The sequence below is a fragment of the Symphalangus syndactylus genome, chromosome 4, assembly GCF_028878055.3.
Source record: "Symphalangus syndactylus isolate Jambi chromosome 4, NHGRI_mSymSyn1-v2.1_pri, whole genome shotgun sequence".
NCBI classification, from domain to species: domain Eukaryota; kingdom Metazoa; phylum Chordata; class Mammalia; order Primates; family Hylobatidae; genus Symphalangus; species Symphalangus syndactylus.
The window spans coordinates 13,790,390-13,809,367 of NC_072426.2; the positions used below are offsets into that span (position 1 = coordinate 13,790,390).

Here is an 18,978-nt window from a genome sequence, read left to right on the forward strand (position 1 = left end):
GAAATGCAAATCTAATCACAGGCTCTCCCTCCTTCAGTGGCTCCTCAGGTCACCTTATAACAACGTCTCTAAATTCCCTAGGGATTTACCAGGTCTTCACAATCAGGTCACAGTTGACCGTACTAGCTCCATGTTCTAACTTTTGCTCCTTTCCATTATATACTTTAGCCAAATGGGAACTGATTATTTGATTCCTTTACTGCTGTCAAGTACTTGCTTATGGTAGTGTTGCTTTCCCTATATGGATCAACCTCACTTTAACTCCCATTAATTCCTCTGGAAGGCTTCTTTGATCCTCAACTCCTTAGTGGTCATAACACCCTGTTGTAGTACTTACGACATTATAACTGAATGTTCACTACTTCATGCAACCTATGAGACTAAACACCTTGAAATCAGAGACCACAAACTCCAGCATATGGTAGGTTCTCAGTAAGTATTTGTTTACTAGTATTAATAGAAACAATAAGTATCATATGTTGAGTGCATATTCTGTGTCACACTCAAGTCTGTGAGATCTGAATCAAAGCCTCAGGACAAGTAGCATTTACTGGGTGCTTACCAAGGCTGTGCTAAGAGAAACATTATCTCATCGAATCCTATGAACAATCCTATAAAATGGATACTGTTATTCTCATTTACATCTGAGGAAACAGACTCAAAGAGATTAACTGGCAGATATGGTAAAAGAATCTAGGTCTTTCTCACTTCAAAATCTGTGCCTTTAAAAAATTACAATAAGTCTTCACTTAAGCTGGTCACTAGGTGCTTGGAAACTAAACTATGTACAACGAAACTAATTTACCGTGGGTTAATTGACATAAACAAAAGTTCCTGCAGCATATTTCTGGTCACAAAAACATCACCAGACTTCTAAATAAAGACCAAAATACTTCTAATATTAAACACTGAAAGAAATGTTAGCTATATATACATTTAAGAAAGATTAATCAAAAAACAAGTAAGATAATTATTTACCCAATTATTCCAGTTCAATGTCACTGGTAGTCAGAGCCTATCCCAGTAGCTGAGGGCACAAGGCAGGAACCGACCCCGGACAGGATGCCACCCTATGGCAAGGCACACTCATACACACCCAATATTCACGCAGACTGGGACCATTTAGACACACCAATCAACCTAACTTGCATGTCTTTGGGCTGTAGCAGGAAACCAGAGTACCCAGAGAAAACCCACGCAGACACAGAGCGTGCAAACTCCAAAGACAGTGGCCCCGGCCGAAACGAATTTTTTTTTTTCTCATCAATATTATAACTAAATGCTGTTGAATGAAACAACACTATTTGAGAACGTTTTGTATAATATACAACCTTCCCAACTAGGTTCTATTTTCTCAACCTCTACCCATTTCATCCAAACCTGACTCAGTTTTTACATTCTCAGCATCATCTTGTTTCACAAAGAAAAGAGGAAAAAGAGTGGAGTCTGAGTTTTCCTTAGAATTGCACAATAATCTTATTTTGTTCTCTTTTTGGACCAAAGACTCACCTTTGCCATCGCCCCCTGTGTGACTTTTTGTCTTTGCTTCTAAGTTTTCTCCTTTAAATGGATGCTAGGAACACAGCTGGTATTTTTAACGAAGAAGGGCAGCAACTCATATTCTAATTCAGAGATTCTCTCTGGAAAGACTACGTTATTCAGTCAAGTATTTAGCTTCAAGAAATAGGTCAAAAACCAGTGAGAAAAATATACATGATTGGATGGCTAGATGATTGATGTATCAATCAGTAAATGAAATTTCACAACAGAACCACAACACAAGCCTACACAATTTAGGGCAACATTTCTTAGCCAGTTTCCTTTTCTGTGAAAGAGACAATAAAAGCTTTCACTTCACAGGATAATTGTGAAGATTAAAGTTAATACATGTAAAGCACTGAGAATATACACGGCCACCCGTAAGTACTGAAGAAATCTCTGGAAAGCTAATGAAAACTACAGATCCCTGAACCTATATTCATTCTGAACTAGAATCAGAACGCCAGGTCTAAGTGGAGAAAAATAAGAAAATCGATTAAGGGTTCCAAATGATGCTAAGACTCAAGAATTAACCGAGTGGCCCAAGTAAGTGGAAGTGTCACAAACGAAAGATAAAGATATGGTTACAGAATGAGGAACTAACAAATAGGAACAAACAACATTCGCAAAAGAACAAAGAACACAATTTTTATTGAATTTTGCAAATATGAAATATATCCGTACAGTATTCCACCTGTTGCTAACAGCAACTGTGCTCAACAAAAACTCCAGAGTATTATATTTGCTTCGAAGTTAGCAAGTGATACTAGTAGAAAAGGCAATAACAGAACAATCAGGTACCAGGGGAAGAAAGAAAGGCAGTGTGACTTGGATAGTGTCTGTAAACCTGACCTAGCTCCCCAGCTCCAGAAGTCCCCATCCTTGCACCGACGGTCACTGTCGCCACCGCCAAGCCTTTCCCTCCTGCGAGGGAACCCACACTGAGTGACGTGGTACAACTCCTTCAGGCAGTGAAGAACAAAAGACCAGGGAGGAGATGAGGTTGAGGGAAGGAGGCTGATACCGAGCGCCTACAACACCGCAAGCACAGTGCCTGGCTCTGTCATAGAAATTTAAATCGCGGGAAAGGACTTGGAGGAAGGGAACGGACAGAGCGGGATGAAGGACCAGAAAGAAGAGGGGCTACTAGGAGAAAGGGAGTGAGGTAAGGAGAGTTTAGGGACTGTAGACAGAGTGGAATCAGAAGGAGGTTTCAGGCAAGGACAGCAGGGAACGGCAGCTCAGAGAGGGGAGCAGGAGCTGGGAGTTGGGGCGGAAGAAGAGAACACGCTGCCAAAGCTCGAAACGCAGCGACGGGAGAGACTCACAGAGCCACCCGCTTACCTTGCTACGCCCCCCGGAGGCGACACGCTGCTGCGACCTGGGGGCCGGGAAAGACTGGGAAGGGACGTTCAGCATCTTCAAAGCCCGGCCCCGGGCCCTGCCCGGGGATCGCCGCCGGACGGGATAGCACCTCCAGCTCCGGCTCTGTGGCCGGGCAGAGGCCAAGCCCCCGACCCACTTCCGGGGTCGCCAGGGGTGAGACGCGTTCTGACGCAACACGTCCGCGGTGGGCGGAGCCAGCGGGACGGAGGGAGGGCCGGCAGGGAGGAAGTACGCATGCTCAGCTAGGTCCGCCTCCCGAACTTCAGCACCGGAGCAAGGTGACAGCTATTCCTTGGAAAGATGAGAGAGTGAAGCTGTTCCTTGGCCTTGGTGCTGACCGAATCTGGGAACAAATTCTTAGTCTTGTTAACCCGGAACAGCAATGTCTGTTCATTGTGAAGCAGTACCATCACACTACTGGAAATATGGACTAAAACACACTACTGGAAATATGGACTAAAACGAATTTTAGTTTCTCTGAAATTCTTTCCTGTAAGGCACTAGGCTGTACTGGAAAGAGCATCTCACACCTTCAAGAGCAAAAATATCAAATGTCAACAGCCACTACTGCGGGGTAAGAAGAAAACCTCACCTTTAAGGATCCTTAAACCTCAACTTTAAGCATGCTGAGGGCTAATGAATGCGCGAAAGACGTTAGTGAAGTCTCCTTCTGCTCTATTCACCCACTCACAAATTCTCCCTCCTTATGTAACTTCCTGTCTTCCCTGGGAATTTTGTACTGATGCAGCTCACCTCCAGCTGTGGTGATGAAGCAACGTTTAAAAGTCAGATTTGGTTTGCATGCCATCCCTGCACTTAATGACTGAGCCGTCTCATGCAACTTACTTTAGTATCTCAAAGTCTCATTTTCTCCATCTGCATAATGAGTTTATTAAAGATTAAAGGATCGTATGTAAACTACATACTGCAGTGCCTGGTTAATATTAGGTACTGAATAAGTGGCAGTGGCTGTTTGTGCTATTCCAACATATTAATGGGAAAATGACAAACACTGTGCAGGTAAACACCAGGCTCTAATGCTCAAAATCTGATGTTTTTTGTTTGTTTGATTGTTTTGTGTCCCTTGGGGAATACATAGATCTTGAGAGTAGAATCCAATAAGGGAGAAAGTTTTCAGGAGAAGAAACAGTTCTAAATAATCCTCCCCATCCTCCTTTAATTACCAACTTTTCCTAACTCTGAACATATTGTCATGCTTTAAACTTTCTCTGTTTAACTACTTAGTTCTTAAAGTGCCTAAAAAATCAAGGCTATGTTTGCAGAATCAGAAGAAAAAGTGTGTGACTATATGTGGCCATTCAAAAAAGGTAGCCACCTATGACATTCACCTCTATCATTTTTATTTGCAATTGAAATGCTTATTATGAGAAGACTGAATTTGAGCTAAAAGAACATCATGACTATAATTAACTGTATTACTTTGACCTTGCAAATTGCTTCTGTGTTCTCTCTCCTTAAATGATGACATATTCTTCTAGAGTCTACATAAGAAAAACTAATCACTGAGATTTATTTCACTTCTCATGAGAAAACATTTAGATAAGAAGATCAAAAGCAGAGAACCAGAGCAAGGAAAAGTTAATATTGTTGAAGAATGTTCCATACCTTCCAAATTTCTTAGCTCCCCTTTGTACAGAAATGGAAGATACTATCAACTTCTGGCCTTTAGACCCCACTTTTTTAGACTCCATATCAATCACTCAAATTTAAACGTTTTGTTTTAATTCTAGGGATCCCTCAGTGTAGTACATTAAGTATTAAACATCCATACTATTTTACTACTGGATTTAAGGACTGAAGAGGAGTATTAAAATAAGAGTTACTTTGCTCATCATTTATTTAAAATATCTATAACTTAAAAGCCCTAAGATTGATTTCCTTTTTCAATTAGAGGTAATGATTTAATGTGTTTTTCTCCATCTGCTAAGAAACCTTTACTAATAAATGAGTGATTTCTAACATAAGGCTATTTTCTTCATTATCTAATAAGATAATATTAATCTGTAACTACAACATCCAACTGGCATCAATAGGAAATAGCAGATGTTAAAACATTCAGTCTTGAGAATTAAATACTGTCATTCTTTGCAAAATTATAACTAAATATAAATTTGCAATTTAACAGAGAAAAATTTATTCTTTGTAAGCCCCAAATATTTATAATACAATCAAGACATTTGTAGATGGCACCTGTTTTAGATTCCAACATTCAATTCTAGTGTAGGGATAAAGAAAAGGCCAAATACCAGAATAATTACAAAATATTTCATTTTATTAATAATTTATATACAAATAAATTAGTTTAAAATAGTTATGATACATTTGTACACTAAATTTAAACCCTACGAGCTTTGGATATAATCAAAAGTAGCTAATCAGATTAATTTTCACAGGTCAGCTCCTCAATTTCATCTTCGCTATCAGAATCTTCATAAAATGAAATTGTGGCTTGAATTGGAAAATTTTTCAGAAGAGCTTCTGCTTCTTGATATAAGTAATCATAACATTTTGATTTTGGCCAAAATAGTCTGAAAGAAGTAGATAACATGTTTTATTTTTTCACATTCAGAATCTTTAAACTCATGAAATGGTCAAATTTCAAGAGCTCCATATATTTAACAATTGACTTACACATTTGGATATAGCCTTAAGATATAGAGTTAAAATATGCTACTATCGCAGCTTTTATGGAATCTACTTGCCCAAGTATCAATAACTGTTTGATTATTTTAAATCTTTATTGAAGCTGTAAATTGGATCAAACAAATTCACACTAAACCCTGGATAAGCATAAGATCAATGTTTACCTTACTTTGTACATTATGGATATATTTATTCTTATAATATATAGAAGATTTGTCTTCCAGTTTCTAAATTCCTTTGGAAAAAATGAATTGAGTTCTACCACTACATTAAAAACTTTAATGATAGCCAGCTTTATAAAGATGACAAAATATGCACCTTACAAAAAGGTGGAAATCACCTATTATCTTAAAACTCACAGATTTAACTCTTATAGAAGTAGACAATGTAAGTTTAAAAATGTATAAAAACCAGTATTTTAAAATTTTTGTCTATGGACTCACAACTTGAGGCATAGGAAGACTACTTCTGACCTCAACTTTGATTCTATCTGCCTGTCTTCTCCCCATTCAACTAAATTTGTGAATATCATATGAAATATTGAGAAATTATATATGTTTTATACAAATAACTGGCATGTAAGTATGATTACCTCAGAATTTCAAAAATCTGACAAATACTAATCTTGCCTTCTGGTCTTCATCAAGCAAAAGAAAGAGGAGAGATAAGGCTGAATCACCAAGTACAGTGCAGTCATTTTAGTGTAGGGTAAACAGCCCATGTAGCCATACAATGGAGTCATTCCAACAAATGGAAGATTACATTATGTTCAGTATGCTTCACTTTAAAAGGCAGAAAAACAAACAATGCAGTTTATAAATGTTTCCAGCAAACTCATTAAAAAGTTTCTATTTTTGATGCTTAAACAAGTAACTATCAATTATTCAGTCATTCAATAAATATTTTAGTGATCCCTTGTTTCAACATAATTCACAATTTAAAGACGAATAAATCATGGTCCCTACCCTCAAAAAGTTGACAGCTGAATAAAAAGAATAAAACACACCATATTAGTCAAGATATAAATGAATAAAAATAAAATATAAGAGAAGCACAATTAAATTGTAACCGTACTACAGAAAAGAAAGGAATTTCTTATATAAGAAACAATTTATTTCCTAATGGGTAACTGGAACTGGCAAACCCAAAGAATGCTGTTTAGTCATTATGATACTCTGTCCAGAATTTCTCACTGTGGGCCATTTTTCTCCCAGGGCCCACATACTTTTCTGAGTTTCTTCCCTTTCTGATTCTTCTCAGTCTCCTATGTGGACCTCTCTTTCTCTGTGTACTGGTTAGATGCTGGCCTTCCCTCAGGTTTTCATTGAGAACATCAGCCCTCCCTCTAAACAAACTAGGATGACCTGGCCCACTGTCATGATTTCCCCACCCTACATTTACCATGGACTCCCAAGTCTGTATTTCCACTTAAGATCTTGACTCTGGGCCCCTAACTTACGTATGCAGCTCTCTACAGGATATCACTCTTTGGATGCCCCCTTGGCACATTAAATATGATAAGTGTAAAACTTGACTCATGGTCTCACCTCCCAAATCTGTTTTCGGCCCTAATTTACATTCTTTTAGTACAGCATTCACCTGCTCACCAGCCACAAACTTAGGAACCATTCTGGCCTTTTACCTCTTCTTCATCTACCATATCCAATACATTATAAAGCCTAATCTACTTTGTCATCCAAGTATTTCCTAGATTCACCCAGTCTCACCCTCACTTCCACTGTCTTACAATGGCTCATCATTATTTCTTACCTGAAAAATTGCAGAACTTCCAGTTTTACTTTTGATGTCCTGACTAAGCCTATTTAACACATAACCCCCAAGACTACCTTCGAAATAAAGCCCATGGGTTCTCAACACTACATACAGTATCAGGACAAAACTGTACAAGAGTGTGCAAGATTTGGCCTCTGTTTACCCTAAAATGACCACAACTTCACACACCTAAACTCCTTGGAGTTCCCACAAGGAGCCACACCGTTTCATGACCCTGCTTCTCTTTTCCAATGCTATTTATTTTGCTCCCACTTCCCATTCATCTGACTAACTTTTCCAAGACTCAACCAGGTAACCACAACTTATACACTTCCCTGACCCTTTCCCCTACCACTGACAGATTTAGGCACTTCGTGCCCTGCCCATACTTATAAAACTAACCAAACTAAACTCCATTACAACACTTGCCATGTGCTGTGACTACTTTCTCCTGTGTCCTTCACCAGTGCTAGTACATGGTAGGAAATTAGATGTAATGACTTCTCTGTGCTATTTATGACCACAGGCACTTTACAAACATCATTCAGCTCTGCATTTAAGAGCTCTCGGAGGCACGAAAACTGCAGAATTATTAACATTTCACCTGAATAAAAGTGACACAGAATCTTAGATAAAGGCTGACTTCCTGCGGCTAGGAACAGTAAACTAGCTCTGCATGTTAAATAACTTTTGACTCTTTCTATAACCATCCTCAGTAATCTTTAGGATTTTCATTACATTTCTATTTTTTCCTACTCGGCAAACTTGATTTGCTGTAAGACTGTAACTGTTAATCCCATTCTTCCTTCCAGATTGTAAGACAAAAGCAGCATACACACTCTGCCTGATGTGAAGTCAATTTCATTCGAACCCTTAAGGATTTAAAAACAAAAACTGTTTTGCCAGCACAAGATGTCACCGCTCTTTTACCGTATCATCCCCTTTCCCTCTTCATAATATATTCATCAAGTTCACTGAGTATATATTGATCAATAGTCCCTTTACATGAGACCATGAGCCCCTACCTTTTTCAATTTGATGAGTGAGAAGATAAGTAACCTTGAAGCCAGATTTTCAGAGAGAGAGAGAGAGAGAGACTGCAGGACCAGCTGCGGAGCTGGGCTGCGCGATGCCCCGGGTTTCTCCCTGGGGCTGGAGGAGCGGGAGACCTTCGGCGAGGCCTGTCACTCACCTGACTGGGTGCCTGAATTGGGAAAGCTTTCCTGAGGCTGCGGTCATTCCAGGGCCATCGGGCATCTGGAGAGGAAAGGAAGTGAATCCAGTTATCACCCACCTCCTTCTAGAAAGTGGAAACGTGCACGACCCAGTGCTCCTGGTGCCCGCTGGGAATGGAACCCCAGGGCTCTCAGCAGCCTCGCTCCCGGCTGGGTGCCTGTGGCCCTTTGCTCCAGAGGACACATCCGCCGCGTCGGCACCTTTATGGCCACCGGCAGGCGGGATGTTAAGCGAGAGGCAGGACCGGTGTCTCGCATGTCTCTCTCAGGCCCTGCGTCCCGAGAGCCCTGGTCGATCTTCTGCACCCTTGGGAGGCGCGGCCTGAGACGCGTGGCTCACTCACCGCCTCCGCGGCGTGGTTCGGCGTGTCCGCTTCTTTCTTGCCTCCACCGTCCACCCAGGGTCTCCAGAAGCCTGCGTGTCTGCGGGATGGGGAGCGCAAGGCGCGCAGAGGAGACGTGAGCCCAGACCCGGGAGAAGCCACCGAAGCCAAGCGCTGGCACCGGGGAGTGGGGGATGGAGAGTTGGAGGGGAGGAGCTGGGGAGGCGCAGGCGGGAGAGACGGGGGAAGCTGGGAGGCGCAGAGCAGCGCCCAGAAGCCTACCCGGAGTCCGCGCCCGCGCGCCGCGTGGGGCCGTCGGTGGCCGTGCCCTCCGCGCCTCCTGCTGTCTCCATGACGCCGCAGAGCTGGGCGGAAGGCCGCTGCCAGCTCGCGGGCAACCTTGGCCAGTTCCAGTAGGTCCGAGACCCGAGCTTTATATAGTCCTGGAGGCCTGCTGCACATTGAGAGGTTCGCTGCCTCTCCGCCCCTCTCCCCTGCTAGCCGCGTAAACAAAAAGGCTGCGCGTGAAGGGCGCACAGGGCTGAGCCCCGGGTGTGAACGCGTGCAACCCCCAAATGGCCCGGGACGGGGTTTTGTCCAGCGAATGTTAATCGCCCTTCGACACATGGCTGCGGTGAAAAACAACATTCGCCTGAGCAGCCAATTTCCATGTGAAGAGGCCAGGAGGAGATGGAATTAAGCGAGTCTACACGTTTTGTGTATTTCTGCAAAAAGGCCAGGTGACTGGTTAATTGCTTGAATCGCTGGAGACTCAGGACTTGGCCTGGGGCAAACCAACTGGTTCTGCATCCCCTGTTCTAAAAGCCGGGATGCAGACTAGAATTCAAAGGAATAAACTTCATTCCTCTTCCTGGAACAATTTTTTTAAAAATGGGTGAATGGATGGACTCCTTAAGAAAGGAATGTCGGTTTTTAAAAAATGTATTGATAAACTAGGTTCATACTCCAGCCTGTTGTTATTTGAAGATAATAGAAAATTATTGGCAACAAGAGGTAAATTGTAAAAGATTCGCTGTTCTGGCTAAGAGAGCCAGAGACTGGAGTCATGTGATTTGGGCATATAGCTCTAAATTATCTTCTCGTGTCTTTTGTGATTTTCCCCAATATTTTATCAGTATCCTCCTACAATAACTTTTGAGTTCGGCTATACACCTCTGTCACTACTTGGTATTTTGTCCTTCAATGGTAATTAGAAAACTCTTTTTTGAGGGCAATGTTGTGGCATGATAATGAAATCTTGAAAAGTTATGATATGAGACAAGTTAATCAAACGTCTGCACCCCTGTTTCTCTGATTTGAGTTACCCCTCACTTATCTACCACTAAACTTTGTAAAAAGTGTTATGCATCGAGTGAAAGATGATATATAAATGTTATAAATTTTTTTCAAAATGTTTTAAATAATAAAACTGGACTTTCTCTTAAAATTTTAGAGAAAAATCTTGATTGTAAATTATAGTTGTCTCTGCTAGTCATTCAGCTACTGCATAGGAAAATAATTTAATTATTAATAGTAGCTAAGAGCCTATAATGATCTACCTGCCAAGAAGGTGAGATTTGGGTTGCTTCTGATAAGAAAATCAGTAAGGATAGATACCTAATGCATGTCTGCATCCCCTACAGTTATTGTTAGGCTAAATAAAGCTTATAGAATGCGTTTTGCAGTGCCTGACATACAGTAAGCCTTCAACAGATTTTAAGCTATGTAAAAAAAATAAGGCCTTAACAGATGTTATCCTTTCTGATAAAATGGCTTATTATTTCTGTTCCATAATGTAAACTAGTTAAATCATTGTGGAAGATGGTGTGGTGATTCCTCAAAGACCTAGAACCAGAAATACCATTTGACCTAGCGATCCCATTACTAGGTATATAAGCAAAGGAATATCAATCATTATTTTACAAAGATGCATGCATAATGTTTGTATGCATATGTTCATTGCAGCACTATTTGCAATAGCAAAGATGGAATCAACTCAAATGCCCATCAGTAATAGACTGGATAAAGAAAATGTGGTACATACACAACACGAAATACTATGCAGCCATAAAAAGGAACAAGATCATGGCCTTTTCAAGGACATGGATGGAGCCAGAAGCCTTATCCTCAGCAAACTAACGCAGGAACATAAAACCAAACACTTCATGTTCTCACTTATAAGTGGGAGCTGAATAATGAGAACACCTGGACACAGGGAGGGGAAAAACACACTGGGCCTGTCAGTGGGTAGGGTGGTGTGTCTGGAATTGGTGGGTTCTTGGTCTCACTGACTTCAAGAATGAAGCTACGGACCCTTGCGGTGAGTGTTACAGCTCTTAAGGTGGCGCGTCTGGAGTTTGTTCCTTCTGATGTTCAGATGTGTTTGGAGTTTCTTCCTTCTGGTGGGTTCGTGGTCTCGCTGGCTCAGGAGTGAAGCTGCAGACCTTCGCGGTGAGTGTTACAGCTCATAAAAGCAGTGTGGACCCAAAGAGTGAGCAGTAGCAAGATTTATTGCAAAGAGCGAAAGAACAAAGCTTCCACAGTGTGGAAGGGGACCCCAGTGGGTTGCCACTGCTGGCTGGGGCAGCCTGCTTTTATTCTCTTATCTGGCCCCACCCACGTCCTGCTGATTGGTAGAGCCGAGTGGTCTGTTTTGACAGGGCACTGATTGGTGCATTTACAATTCCTGAGCTAGACATAAAGATTCTCCACATCCCCACCAGATCAGTTAGATACGGAGTATCCACACAAAGGTTCTCCAAGGCCCCACCAGAGCAGCTAGATACAGAGTGTCTATTGGTGCATTCACAGACCCTGAGCTAGACACAGGGTGCTGATTGGTGTGTTTACAAACCTTGAGCTAGATACAGAGTGCCGATTGGTGTATTTCCAATCCCTGAGCTAGACATAAAGGTTCTCCAAGGCCCCACCAGAGCAGCTAGATACAGAGTGTCCACTGGTGCATTCACAGAGCCTGAGCTAGACACAGGGTGCTGATTGGTGTATTTACAATCCCTTAGCTAGACATAAAGGTTCTCCACATCTCCACCAGACTCAGGAGCCCAGCTGGCTTCACCCAGTGGATCCTGCACCAGGGCTGCAGGTGGAGCTGCCTGCCAGTCCCTCGCCGTGCACTCGCACTCCTCAGCCCTTGGGTGGTCGATGGGACTGGGCACCGTGGAGCAGGGGGCGGTGCTCGTCAGGGAGGCTCGGGCGGCACAGGAGCCCATGGAGGGGGTGGGAGGCTCAGGCATGGCGGGCTGCAGGTCCCAAGCCCTGCCCCGCGGGAAGGCAGCTAAGGCCCGGTGAGAAATTGAGCACAGCGCCGGTGGGCTGGCACTGCTGGGGGACCCAGTACACCCTCCACAGCCGCTGGCCCGGGCGCTAAGCCCCTCATTGCCTGGGGCCAGCAGGGCCAGCCAGCTGCTCCGAGTGCGGGGCCCGCCAAGCCCACGCCCACCCGGAACTCCAGCTGGCCCGCAAGTGCCGTGCGCAGCCCCAGTTCCTGCTCGCGCCTCTCCCTCCACACCTCGCTGCAAGCCGAGGGAGACGGCTCTGGCCTTGGCCAGCCCAGAAAGGGTCTCCCACAGTGCAGCGGTGGGCTGAAGTGCTCCTCAAGTGCCGCCAAAGTGGGAGCCCAGGCAGAGGAGGCGCAGAGAGCAAGTGAGGGCTGTGAGGACTGCCAGCACGCTGTCACCTCTCAGTGGAAGGAGAGAGAGGATTAGGATAAATAGCTAATGCGTGCTGGGCTTAATACCTAGGTGATGGGTTGATAGGTGCAGCAAGCCACCATGGCACATGTTTACCTATGTCACAAACCTGCACATCCTGCACATGTACCACAGAACTTAAAATGAAAATAAAAAATAAATCTTTTTGAGGTGGTTGTAATGTGCTAACTACTGTGCTTTCCAGGTAAGGACAGTAAGGTATTCCTCCTATCCTTGAGAAGATTACAATTATTACAAACTCTGGCCACTACAAAAAACACATAAGCAAAAAAAAAAAAAAAAAAAAAAAATGAAAGTGACACATTCAATAGTAAAAGCGCATTTTAGGCAGATAGGTGGGAGGAACTTAAGATGTCTGTTTGTGATAACCAGGAAAGCCTTCTTAGAGAGTAAATCAAATCTAAGTTGATATTTTTGGAAGAATTAATCAAAGAATGGTATTGTCTGGGTTGTTCAGGAGTGGGAGGAAAAGGGACTGGATATCTCTGGAGCAGAGATGCTGAAGAGATAGAAGGGCTTTGGACTATCAAGAGCCTAGAATGCTATGCTAGGTCATTTTCACTTTGTTCTGTAAGCACTGATGAAAGATTTTAAGCAGGAAAGTGGAATGACATTTTATAAAAATCACTCAGGCAGCCATATGGAAAATGGATTTAGGAAAGGCTAGAGACAGGGAGTCCATTTAAAAGGCCACAGTAATAGTCTAGGCAAGAGATAGTAAGATGTGCACTAAGAATGGAGATGAAGGGATAGATTTGAAGGATACTTAGGAAATAGAACCTGAAGAACTACTTGAGTCATAAAATGTAGGAGGACTTGAAAGTGGAGTCTGGATATATTCCCAGGTTTCTAGCCCGGGTAAGTGAGTAAATGGCGATGGCTCAAACACAGACATAGAAAACAGGGAGCATAGGATAAAGAGCAGGTGAGATCCTCTTATGTTGTTTTATTCTGTTAATGATGTGCAGGAAAAAATAATGAGTTTGGTTTTGGATCTTAAATCAGTCAGGATGGGCTGGGCTATTTGGTGGTAACAAATAACTCAAAAATCTCACAGGCTTGAAATAGCAAGGGCTTATTTTTCACTCATGCCCTATATCCATTTTTGGTTGGTGTGAGGTCGGCTCTACATCATCTTCACTTAAGGATGTAAGCTGATAGAGCCTCTTCCCTCTGGGATGTACAAGGAGAAAAGAATAAAATTATCTGCATACCAGGTTTTAGAGGCTTCTGCCTAGAAGGGACATACATTTCACTGGCTAAAACAGGTCACATGACACACCAATTTCAAAAAGCAAGGAAGTGCAATTCTACCGTGTGTTCAGAAAGACGAGAAACAGAAATCAACAACATATAAGGGTGCCATCGTCTGCCCTTCTGGCTACTAAATATTCAGTTCATCTTCCTTCCTACATGTAAAATACAGTCACCCCAAGGAAAAGAACTCAGAATAGATCTAAGACTTTGGAAGGCTCAGTAACATGTAGGTGGAGAAGATATTCAGGGGACAACCAGAGACATGAGGTCTGGAGTTTAGTAGATAATTTAAGGCTAAAGATTTAAGTGTCAGAGTCATCAGCAAAAAAAATGGCGATTAAAACAATAGGAATTGATTCGTTTTCCCAGGGAAATTTTGTAGCTTGAGTCCAGGACCAAGGACAGTAGCCTAGAGATCAACATTTGATTGTAAGGTGAGAGGATATGCAAAATGAAATAAACAAACAAACAAAAAACCTATCTCACTGAAAAGGAGTGGTGAAGCTGGTAGAAAGTGCATCAGTAGGCCAGGCACAGTAGCTCACTCTTGTAATCCTTGCACTTTAAGACACCAAGGTGGGAGGATTGCTTGAGCTCAGGAGTTCAAGACCAGCCTGGGCAACATAATGAGAGCTCATCTCTACAAAACAAGATTAAAAAAATTAGCCAGGCGTGGTGGTTCATGCCCGTAGTCCAAGCTACTCAGGGAGCTGAGGCCAGAGGATCACTTGAGCCCAGGAAGTTGGGGCTGCAGTGGGGTGACAAAGCAAGACTGGAAGGAAAGAAAGAGAGAAAGAGAGAAGGAAGGAAGGAAGGAAGGAAGGAAGGAAGGAAGGAAGGAAGGAGGAGAGAAAGGAGAAAGAGGAAAAAGAGAGAAAAGAAGAAAGAAGAAGGAGGAGGAGAAAGAGGAGGAGGAGGAGAAAGAGGAGGAGGAGGAGAAGAAGAGGAAGAAGAGAAGAAGAAGAAGAAGAAGAAGAAGAAGAAGAAGAAGAAGAAGAAGAAGAAGAGGAGGAGGAGGAGGAGAAAGTTTCAGTAAAGCAAGGTGTGAAAGTGCTTCAGTAAAGCAGGTGTGGTGGAAACATGGGATAAAAGAACTCCAATAAGGCAGCAGAGGTCCAGCGCAGTCAGGGCTACCAAGAGGTCACATAAGATAAGGACAAGTGTTAATTGGATTTGGCAATATAACCCCTTATAAGGGGTTATAAGTGGCTTTAGAACAATATCGTTTGACTGTATAGGGACAGAACTTTTTTTTTTTTTTTTTAACAGCAAGTTGAGTTGTAGATTAGCGGTGAAGAAGAAATCAAAACAGTGAGTTGACCTACTCTTTTGAGAGGAAAAATAGAGGGAGAATGCTGGGTCCATAAAGGGATCTTGGTTTTAGGGTGCAAAGACAAAAGTATGTTTATAAAATGAGGAGAGGAGGCAGGAGAGGAGATGCTTCTGGAGAGACAGGGGCTGGGTGATGGTTCATGGTCCCCAAAGAGGAAGGAAAAAATGAGATCAATAGCCCTGAAGAGAATCCTCATAAGAATGGAGTGTGTGAATCAGTGATGACAATAATCCAGGTCTGGGAACTCCCAGGAAACAAGTTGAATTAAGGTGACTAGTTCTGGCATGGAGAAGGAGGGATCTACTGTAGTGACGAGACTTGAATCTGAGAGAGTATCAGTTGTCTTAAAATTGTGAAAAAAATGCATTACTAGAAAAAAAGGAGAATCAATTAATAAAAATATGGCAAGATGTTTACTTGACCAAATTTGGGTAAACTGAGAAACAGAAATATGAATTATTAGAAAGATCCTAAACCTACCATTTATACATTAATTTAATGTATGTTACCTATTTATACAGATCTTGAAGCTGATTTTCATGAGGCCAGGATCAATAGGCTATTTTTCTTTTAGTTTTTTTTTTGCATGTTTATCATTTCCATCAAAGATGGGATTTCTTAGCTAAATCATTAAGGAGGATATTAACTATAAGCTGTGCCTAAAGAAGAGAAAACCAGTACAATTTTCAGGGACATTATATTTATTTTAGAACATAGATATGTATTTCTTATCCAAGCTGTGTGCAATATGAGGATGTAAAGCTCTATAAAATATAGAGAGATACAGAATCATAAAATAACATAATCTGAGGTACAACTTAACTCATTTTACAGTTTAAATTTACTTTAGAATTGTATACTGAGTTCCACTAGTACATTTTTAAAATGTATTTTATGTTAACATATCAACACACTTTTCATAACACACCAGTGAGGTGGATCAAACTTAATAGTCCATTAGGACAAGCATTTCTTAAAACTTCTTTTATTTCACAAGTATTATTGAACACCTACTATGTGCCAGGCACGATTTTAGGATCTTGGGATATGTTAAATGCACAAAACTGACAAAATTCTTATATTTTTATGGAGCTGCCTTCTAACAGACATCTGTGCCACCAAACTTTGTATTTTACTAAGAGAAAATATTATAAATTTACCTTATACATGGTGCTTGTTGGCCTAACACACTTTTTTATTTTTATTTTTTAATTTATTATTTATTTATTTATTTATTTTATTTATTTATTTTTTAATCTTTGGCTCTTTGCATGACTGTAAGATGTGAGAAAGGAAGTATACTCTGGCGAAAGGGTACTAAATGATGGTCCCTGAGGAGGAAAAAGAGAAGTCAAGACCACATTTAAAGCATTCATATGAGCTTCTGTATAATCCAGAGAACGGTAACCAATTAAAAGAAAAATTGGAGCTTGAACTAGGCTCCCACTTTGAATGTAACCTGGTGTTGCCCCACCCTTTTTGAGGACCTCAGCCCAAATACGACTGATTCTCCACTTAGAAAGTAAGGTGAAAAACAGAAGTGTGAAGGAATGAGAGGAATATAATGACTCACAGCTGCTGTTGCCACCATGTGCCTCCTAAGTAATGTTAGATTTGCTTATAACGAGAGCAGAGCTAGTCTCAGTTCATACACATCTCCCCTTATTCATGATCTTATGAATATTATTTAAGGAAAACTAGTATCTGCTTAATTAGCTGGACTCCTTTTTAAAAAGCTGTACATACAAAATTTGCTATTTTCCAGGCAAATTATTTAGTTGTGTCTGAATGCCAGCTGTCAAATTTATTAACATTTTTGGTATTCTATTTCAATTATGGCATTATGTTTTCACACAGAAAAGCTGTGGAAAAATTAAATAGAAAACCCTAAACATAATGCGTATGGAGGATCTTTTTGGGGTGATGGAAATCTTCTAAAATTGGATTGTGTTGATGGATGCACAATTCTGTAAATTTACTAAATGTCATTCACTTGTACAGTTAAAATGGGTGATATTTATCATATGCAAAGTGCAGTTCAATATAAAAACCTTAGATATGACAATGAAGGATTGAGTCTTAACTGCACTCAGTCTGGGCTTGTAGAACTAAACACCAGTCAAAATCAAGCCTACTCTAAATTTTCCTGATTTGCAGGTTTTTAAAACACATATTTTTGGTAGAGAAAGTGATTGTCATAATATCTCTTATAACTTTAGAATTTGTTCTAAAACTTATATTGTGTTTACAGTTCTCTGGGCAGTTCTAGGTAGTTTTGCTACAGTAAAGTATTCTGGAAATTCCTCTTGAATGCTCTGATTCGTGGTGATCAGAACAAGTTCTTTAGAAAAAATTGCACCAGGTCTGCAGTAAGGACATAGGCTGTCAAGCTATGGAGTGGGTTATTTATTGCCAAGTCTTTTCCAGAAAAGTCTCCACTATTGCTGACTCATCAAAACCCAGGACCTCACACTGGGGCCACTGTAAAAAGAGGTTTGCATCACTCTAACTTGAAGTTGAGCTAAAGAGAAGCAAGTGAGCTCAAGTGACTAGGAATTTCATTTAGGATTGTTAGAACAATAAACACATGAATATGTCCTAAACTAACTAGTAAGCTGAATATTCTCTATTTTTTTCCTTACAAATGGATTAGAACTTTTTTGGTCAACACTTTATGCCAACAAATTCTCATTTGAGATAGTTGATTTAATATGATTCTTTTTTCAGTTTAAGTAAGGTTGAGATCCTTAGTGAAAGGTGACATTTCCAAGCTTCAGGCATTTGAGAATCTTCCCAGGTTTAAGATAAAGATAACAGTTGTGGTAAAAACTGACTTAGAACTGAGCAGAGCTAGCGTGTTGTTTTAAACCAAGAAGGTGCTCACAGATGGCTCAGAGAGAGATTTAGCAAGTCTGTGCTAATCACACTCATACATGGGAATATCTCCACTGAAAACAGCCAGATTTCACTGTGCTTCTCCTGTAACTTTCCTATGTAGTTAATAACAGGAATAAAGTAGTTAATGTATTTACTTAGTAAAATACTTAATGCCTTAAAATAGTTCATGGTTCTCATTATTAGTTACAACTGAATATTTAATAAAACCACAATGAGAGTTCATGAGAGGTGGTTTCAATTCAAAGTATATTGAAGACACAAAATATTTGCAAAGTTCAGCTTTGGCCAAATAAACTATTGTGGGTTCTTGATGGCTTCACTTCTAGACATTTTAAAATTTCTGTGTTAACCCCGAATAGATTAATTTATCGTACCTAATAAATTATGTAAAACAAAAATACAGTGTATAAAAAGGTACCATCAGACATAAAAAGAGATTTATCTGTTCCATTATGAACTATTTTTTACAATGTTTTACCACATCTGACACTTTATGTTAAATGTTCATTAACTACAAAAATTTAGTATCTTGTATTATTAAATATCATTGGCCAAAATATGACAAACATCAAGATTTATTTTAAAATTTCTTTCAGAATAGAACATAAAATGTTTCAATGAGAGGTGATTCAGGAAAGAAAACTAAATTCAATTAACAAATATTTATTGATCAGTCATTATGAGCCAGGCACAAGATTAAGCTTTGAGCATACAGTATAGAATAAGACTAGCATGTTTCCCAGCTCTCACAGTGTTTACATTCTAGTTGGGAAATAGAAAATAAACAAATACATTAAGGAGGCAAGTGCAGATTTGCAAGACTTCTATAGACAGAATTA

The 18,978-nt window shown here is 40.8% G+C and overlaps 2 protein-coding genes across 4 annotated transcripts in view; both read right to left on the reverse strand.

Moving 5' to 3' along the window:
- Window positions 1-3,129, reverse strand: part of CYB5R4 (cytochrome b5 reductase 4) — a 97,547-nt gene extending 94,418 nt beyond the window's left edge. The window contains exon 1 of one of the 2 annotated variants that reach the window (XM_055274123.2): window positions 2,884-3,129. In XM_055274123.2, coding sequence (XP_055130098.1) covers window positions 2,884-2,958 — 75 coding nt within the window. In that variant the 5' untranslated portion in view covers window positions 2,959-3,129. Of the gene's footprint in view, window positions 1-1,509 lie in introns of both variants that reach the window. The other variant, XM_063637813.1, reaches the window with a different exon arrangement.
- A 2,071-nt stretch (window positions 3,130-5,200) lies between these two features.
- Window positions 5,201-9,928, reverse strand: RIPPLY2 (ripply transcriptional repressor 2). 2 transcript variants are annotated; one of them, XR_008657028.2, is made up of 5 exons: window positions 9,203-9,928; window positions 8,942-9,020; window positions 8,555-8,619; window positions 6,182-6,371; window positions 5,389-5,474 (listed from the first exon to the last, which is right to left on the reverse strand). XR_008657028.2 is itself a non-coding variant. In XM_055274133.2 (4 exons), exons 1-4 carry the CDS (start codon window positions 9,271-9,273, stop codon window positions 5,327-5,329), a joined length of 363 nt encoding a protein of 120 aa, XP_055130108.1. In that variant the 5' UTR covers window positions 9,274-9,463; the 3' UTR covers window positions 5,201-5,326. The 2 variants fall into 2 exon arrangements, 1 of the variants encoding a protein (XP_055130108.1); XM_055274133.2 differs by lacking the exon at window positions 6,182-6,371 and having other exon boundaries at window positions 5,201-5,474; window positions 9,203-9,463.
- Between the last annotated feature and the right edge of the window lie 9,050 nt (window positions 9,929-18,978).

What these genes read in the sequence shown, in the direction of transcription:
- RIPPLY2 (XM_055274133.2), bottom strand. Translation starts at nt 9,273, where the DNA reads ATGGAGACAGCAGGAGGCGCGGAGGGCACGGCCACCGACGGCCCCACG. An exon ending in CGCGCGGGCGCGGACTCCGG is followed by an intron (nt 9,021 to 9,202) that starts GTAGGCTTCTGG and finishes CCCATCCCGCAG; the next exon opens with ACACGCAGGCTTCTGGAGAC. An exon ending in CGAACCACGCCGCGGAGGCG is followed by an intron (nt 8,620 to 8,941) that starts GTGAGTGAGCCA and finishes TTTCCTCTCCAG; the next exon opens with ATGCCCGATGGCCCTGGAAT.